General features: G+C 44.7%; 1 protein-coding gene across 1 annotated transcript in view; it reads right to left on the minus strand.

Annotated features, from left to right (window-relative positions):
- Positions 1-5,882, minus strand: part of adamts18 (ADAM metallopeptidase with thrombospondin type 1 motif, 18) — a gene marked incomplete at its 5' end in the record, with an annotated part of 37,962 nt that extends 32,080 nt beyond the window's left edge. Inside the window, 3 exon segments of the mRNA XM_084308207.1 lie at positions 1,993-2,119; positions 5,600-5,720; positions 5,835-5,882. Coding sequence (XP_084164333.1) covers positions 1,993-2,119; positions 5,600-5,720; positions 5,835-5,882 — 296 coding nt within the window.
- Positions 5,883-7,401: the final 1,519 nt, after the last annotated feature.

Raw genomic sequence — 7,401 nt, forward strand, 5'->3', positions numbered from 1 at the left:
AAAATACTAGTTTCTAGAGTGTGTGTACAAACAAGGACAAAGATGCGAAGCAATGCATTAGGGGTGCCCAACCGTTTTTGAACCAAGATCTACTTTTTAATTTACCACCTAGCCGAGAGCTACCAGCCAAAATTGTATATTGTAAGCCATAATTTGAGGCTTTATAAAAGCAGCATAATGAACACAAATCTGTCAGTGCCGAGTTCGACCTCATCTTAAATAACAAACAGCATTGCATGTTGTAGTTAACAAGGAGAGGCAGAGTTGATTTTCCAAAAAGATTTTTTATTTTCTTTTAATAATCAAATTTTATTAATCAAGATCTACTTGAAATCAGCCTGCGATCTACCTGTAAATCGCGATCGACTGGTTGGGCACCACTGCATTACTGTATGTGAGTGAAGCTTTAAGGTGAGTATTACTGTATGTGGAGTTTAGTTTAGTTTAGTTTAGACTTTATTTGAACAGGGACAACACACATGAATGAACATTACTGTAAATGTGTGAGACAGTGTTAGCCAAAGCAAATGTTCAACTGTTGTCACTGGGCCTGGTGTTAAAAAGCCGCCAAAAAGGAAAGGATAATACTGTATGTATACTGTAGCATGCAAAACAGTTCATTAAGAACAGAGAGCTATGTATGGCAGCACATACTGTACATTAACAGACGCATTTGCAGACATGTACAGACAATGTACAAACAATGATAAGACGTATTAGGTAGACACGATCATACGTAGGCAAGCACCTGTAAACTCCGCCCCACTGTATATTCTATCATGGTTATTTATTATTATTATCACTATTATCACTATTATTATTTTTATTTGATTTATTATCGTTACTATTTCTTTATTTTTTTTTATTTTTTTTTAAATAAAAATGCTTTCTTTTTGCCTGTTTTCGACTTTGTTTAGTTCTTGTCTTTATTGTTTTTTTGTCGTCCCTGTTCAATTTCAGTCCTGTCCGTGTCTCGTCATGTCCCATAAAAGCAAAAAAAGAAACATGGTGATATGTTATATTTTGATAATTAACCTTTGCTTCTCTGTACCACCATGTTTCACCAATAAAAGATATATATATATATATATATATATATATATATATATATATATATATATATATATATATATAAAAAAAAAAAAAAAAAAAACATGTAGGCAAGCAAGCAGACAGGGTTAGGGTTCTGAATGTGTTGTGTTCACATGTGTGATTAATTCTTAAGCATGTTTTGAGATTGTGCTTGAATGATCCGTGAGGCTTTAAGGGGAGTATTACTGTATGTGAGTGATGGCTGTGATTAAGAGTCTCTGCGCCGGCCGGACAGAAACAATACACACCAAACGACACGGCCAGTAGTACAATGCTGCTGCGACTCATGAGACACATAATTGTGCAAACCGTTCCATTATGATTTACATTGTGTTATTGTAGCCTGGCGATGAATGAACACTGAGACAATGCAGGGCCAGATGACACCAAGTCACTGGCTCACATCACCATAGGAATCAGTAGCTAATATGGAATTGTAACTGTGACAATGAAAACTTTCTGGCTCTGTGCATCAAGTGTGTGCAGGGCGACAGTGGATCGGGAGGTATAGAGCGGCAGTCTGGTAATCCGGAGGTTCCCGGTTCGATTCCCGCTCCTCCCGGGTAGCGTGTCTAAGCGTCCTTGAGCAAGACACTTAACCCCGGCCTAACCCCTAACTCCCGATGAGCAGGTCGGCACCTTGCACGGTCGCCTCCGCCGTCGGTGTGTAAATGTGTGAGTGAATGGGAACAAATTGTAAAGCTCTTTGGATAAAAGCTGTTATATAAATGCACCATTTACCAAGTGTACATGATGGAAGGATGCTTGTTGCTGTTGTGACGTGAAGCCCCCGGTTGTTTACATTGTGCAAACACACAAGCACCCCCCCCCCCCCACCTCCCCCAAGCCCACCCCCCACACACCACACATCTCCACAGACAGACAGGCAGCTGTACTCACTATGCAGGGCAGGGCTGAGTGTTGCAGAGCTGAGAGCCCACAGTGGGTCTGCTGCGAGGATGACACATGGTCGAGTTCACCTGCACCTTCTGGTCCTGCAGACAGATCGCCTTGGTGGAGATACGACCTGAGAGAGAGAGAGAGAGAGAGAGAGAGAGAGAGAGAGAGAGAGAGAGAGAGAGAGAGAGAGAGAGAGAGAGGACATGGGGAGAGAAAGATGCAAAGGAGAAGGAATGGGGGGGGGGAAGAATAATCAAAATAATAAGTTAAATGAATCCATCATCATCACCGTCATGTCTCTCTGTTTATTTGCCTATCTACTGTATACCTGTATACACACACACACACACACACACACACACACACACACACACACACACACACACACACACACACACACACACACACACACACACACACACACACACACACACCCACACACACACACAAACACACACACACACAAACTAAAAAGAAGCTTTCACTGGCATCCATTGACAAGTGAACAGAAGACCAACGTTGGGGGGGGGGGGGTGAACCACATCTTTCTCTCTCTCACTCTCTCTCTCTCTCTCTCATTTATTCTCTCTCTCGCGCACACACACACACACACACACACACACACACACACACACACACACGCGCACACACACACACACACACACACACACACACACACACACACACACACACACATACACACACACACACACACACACACACACACACACACACACACACACATACACACATACACACACACACACACACACACACACACACACACACACACACACACACACACACACACACACACACACACACACACACACAAAGAAGGCAACCTTCAAATGGCATTCATTGAGCAGCAACCTGTCTCTTCTGGGACCAACAGAGCCTGAACCTCTCAGTTGACAAAGGTGTTTTCATTACCCCAACACACTTCCTGACCACCCGCGCATGTACACACACAGCCAGAGGATACACACATGCACACGTACATGCTCACACACACACACACACACACACACACACACACACACACACACACACACACACACACACACACACACACACACACACACACACACACACACACACACACACACACACACACACACACACACACGCACCTCCCAAAACTGTCGCTATTTCTTTCATGGAATGGATGCTATTGTTAAAAAGGGACACTCTATCTTCTGATTTGGTATCATTAGGGAGTCATTTTAGTCCATCAGAAAAGCTTTGACACAGGGCGGCTGGGTAGCATAGCGGAGATTGCGCTTGTCACCAATGCAAGAGACTCCGGTATCGAATCCGGGTGTCAGCATTGCATTGGGCCAGCCGTCATACTGGCTCAGTTGGCAGAGTTAGCGGGTGGAAGTCGATTGGACGTTGTGGACAGGCTGCCTCCTCGTGTACCGGAGGGGACACGTGATGCAAGGCTTCTATCCTCCCTACAACCGACCAGTGGGGGGCATAGTCGAGCAACGTTCAAGACAGGGGAGGGGAGAATTGGAAACACGAAATTGGGATGGGAGAAAAATAGAAAAATGGGGAGAAAAAGTGGATCAAAAAAGAAAAAAATGCTTTGACACAGATGTTTTGGTTCGTACGATACTTTGTTAGTATTTGTAAGACACTGGAATTGTTGGTATTTGTTTTGGTTTGTAAGATACTGGAATTGTTGGTATTTGTTTTGCTTTGTAATATACGGGAATTGTTGGTATTTGTTTGCAGTTGTACTAGGGATGTTCGATATTGGCTTTTTTACCGATACCGATATACAGATATTGTCCAACTTAACTTCCGATACCGAAGTGTGGCAGGGGGACCTGCCACATCAAATCATCCACAATTTAATCACCACAATATTTACATATATATATCCTTTGGTCTTTAATAAGCACTGCATTTAAAGAGCTCCTTCTGTGGGATTGCATACATTTTCAACCTACTCGTTGACATCTGACTTCTGAAGGTAAGAACGATATGTTTCTTATAAAACGTTCTTAAGGCAGAAACTATATGTCTATTAAAAAACGTTCTGAATGCAGAAACTATATGTTTCTTATAAAACGTTCTTAAGGCAGAAACTATATTTTTTTTATAAAACTTTCTGAAGGCAGAAACAATATGTTTTTTTTTTTACTTTCTGAAGGCAGAAAAAATATGTTTCTTATAAAACCTTCTGAAAGCAGAACTATATGTTTTTTATAAAACCTTCTGAAGGTAGAAACTATGTTTATTATAACACTTTCTGAAGGCAGAAACTATATGTTTCTTATAAAACCTTCTGAAGGCAGAACTATGTTTCTTATAAAAACCTACTGAATGCAGTATGTTTCTTATAAAACCTTCTGAATGCAGTATGTTTCTTATAAAACCTTCTGAATGCAGAAACTATACAGTATGTTTCTTATAAAACCTTCTGAAGGCATAAACTATATGAAAGCAGACACTACACTGTATGTTTCTTATAAAAAACCTTCTGAAGGCAAAAAGGACATGTTTCTTATAAAACATTTACGTATGGCATATCTCTCATTTCATATTCATGAACATGTGTATAAAATATCAAATGCTATTTTACATGGTGTACTTGTGAGGGGGTGAATGGACTGCTACACAGTGTACTTGTGAGGGGGTGAATGGACTGCTACACGGTGTACTTGTGAGGGGGTGAATGGACTGCTACACTGTGTACTTGTGAGGGGGTGAATGGACTGCTACATGGTGTACTTGTGAGGGGGTGAATGGACTGCTACATGGTGTACTTGTGAGGGGGTGAATGGACTGCTACATGGTGTACTTGTGAGGGGGTGAATGGACTGCTACACTGTGTACTTGTGAGGGGGTGAATGGACTGCTACATGGTGTACTTGTGAGGGGGTGAATGGACTGCTACACGGTGTACTTGTGAGGGGGTGAATGGACTGCTACATGGTGTACTTGTGAGGGGGTGAATGGACTGCTACATGGTGTACTTGTGAGGGGGTGAATGGACTGCTACACGGTGTACTTGTGAGGGGGTGAATGGACTGCTACACTGTGTACTTGTGAGGGGGTGAATGGACTGCTACATGGTGTACTTGTGAGGGGGTGAATGGACTGCTACACTGTGTACTTGTGAGGGGGTGAATGGACTGCTACACTGTGTACGAGTGAGGGGGTGAATGGACTGCTACACTGTGTACGAGTGAGGGGGTGAATGGACTGCTACACTGTGTACGAGTGAGGGGGTGAATGGACTGCTACACGGTGTACCCGTGAGGGGGTGAATGGACTGCTACACGGTGTACCCGTGAGGGGGTGAATGGACTGCTACACCGTGTACGAGTGAGGGGGTGAATGGACTGCTACACTGTGTACGTGTGAGGGGGTGAATGGACTGCTACACGGTGTACGAGTGAGGGGGTGAATGGACTGCTACACTGTGTACGTGTGAGGGGGTGAATGGACTGCTACACTGTGTACGTGTGAGGGGGTGAATGGACTGCTACACGGTGTACGAGTGAGGGGGTGAATGGACTGCTACACTGTGTACGTGTGAGGGGGGGTACATGGACTGCATCTGGACCGCTTCTCTATGGCCAGGTAGTCTCACCTCCGGCGCAGGGGGCAGAGCAGTCCGAGCGAACCAGCCCCCAGGTGTAGTCGGGCTTCCTCTCGGTGCGAGGCAGCGTGTACTCCCACACCACGCCCGGGTTCTTCCCCTGGAGCAGGATCTGTTGGGTGGGCAGCACAGGGACACAGTTGGGGTTAAACTCTACCTCTTTAGAAAACCAGGTCCAGAAATCCCTTACAAAATTGTATCGTGGTAGTTAGCTTTACCGTGGTACAGCCATGGCATCGTGGTAGTTAGCTTTACCGTGGTACAGCCATGGCATCGTGGTAGTTAGCTTTACAGTGGTACAGCCATGGTATTGTGGTAGTTAGCTTTACCGTGGTACAGCCATGGCATCGTGGTAGTTAGCTTTACCGTGGTACAGCCATGGCATCGTGGTAGTTAGCTTTACAGTAGTACAGCCATGGTATTGTGGTAGTTAGCTTTACCGTGGTACAGCTATGGTATCGTGGTAGTTAGCTTTACCGTGGTACAGCTATGGTATCGTGGTAGTTAGCTTTACCGTGGTACAGCCATGGCATCGTGGTAGTTAGCTTTACTCTGGTACAGCGCATGGTATTGTGGTAGTTAGCTTTACCGTGGTACAGCCATGGCATCGTGGTAGTTAGCTTTACCGTGGTACAGCCATGGCATCATGGTAGTTAGCTTTACCGTGGTACAGCTATGGTATCGTGGTAGTTAGCTTTACCGTGGTACAGCTATGGTATCGTGGTAGTTAGCTTTACCGTGGTACAGCGCATGGTATCATGGTAGTTAGCTTTACCGTGGTACAGCCATGGCATCGTGGTAGTTAGCTTTACCGTGGTACAGCCATGGCATCGTGGTAGTTAGCTTTACCGTGGTACAGCCATGGTATCGTGGTAGTTAGCTTTTGCATTTTGTTGCATTTAGTACTTTAGTGTTTGGTCTTTATTCTTTTAACTTTTTTTAACTGTATTGTAACTGAGGGGTACAATTCCCTGACTGTATTACTAGATATGATACTTACTACCACTACCTTTGTACTTAATATTCGGCCACCCAGTACTCGGCATAAATATATTATGATGAACACTGTCACGTAGATGAAACGGATCCAACACAAATGTACGAATTAGAAATAGGTCTTTATTTCTACACAGCGATGGTGTGTAGAGCAAGCACTTAATCAAATCAATCACATTTATGAATGGGAATTAGTATGCACTTTTATGGCAAGAGTATTCGTCGGTATATCAATAGAGAATGTCCAATCTCTGAAGGCGCAGGTGGTACATATACGACCTGGAATAGTTAAGGAATAATAGCAATGATACGTTAATGATTATAGAACTGGATACACTAGGGGGGAATTCCGGTCGCTTGTAAGACAACTGGAGAAGGGGGGGGGGGGTAGAGTCTGGCTGTATCCGTCTGGCCGAGGGTATCCTGGGAGAACCCACGGTTGTGCGGCTCGGTGCCTCAGCGATCCTCGATCCACAGATGAAAGCAGTTGGACTCTCTGTGGTCCGGCTTCCTCCGGTCCACGATGGAGAGACGTGAAGTGACCTCGTCGTGTAGAGCGTCTCCTCACCTGTCGTCCTCTCCGGGGGGGGGTTTCCAACACACGGCAGTGTTGGTCTTTATCCATAGAATAATCACTGTATACAAAGCATAATCCGTGCCTGGGAAGGCGGGCTGTCGTCGGTAGAATAATCCGGTATGCAGGTCCACTCGCTCGTCGGCTCTGGGGCTCCTCGGGTGCAGCCTCACATGGGGTCGGCCACCCTGGATAAGCAGCCAGTTCTCTGCCCGAAACGATG

Source organism: Notolepis coatsorum, assembly GCF_963971535.1.
Source record: "Notolepis coatsorum genome assembly, chromosome: 2".
In the NCBI taxonomy this organism is placed as follows: domain Eukaryota; kingdom Metazoa; phylum Chordata; class Actinopteri; order Aulopiformes; family Paralepididae; genus Notolepis; species Notolepis coatsorum.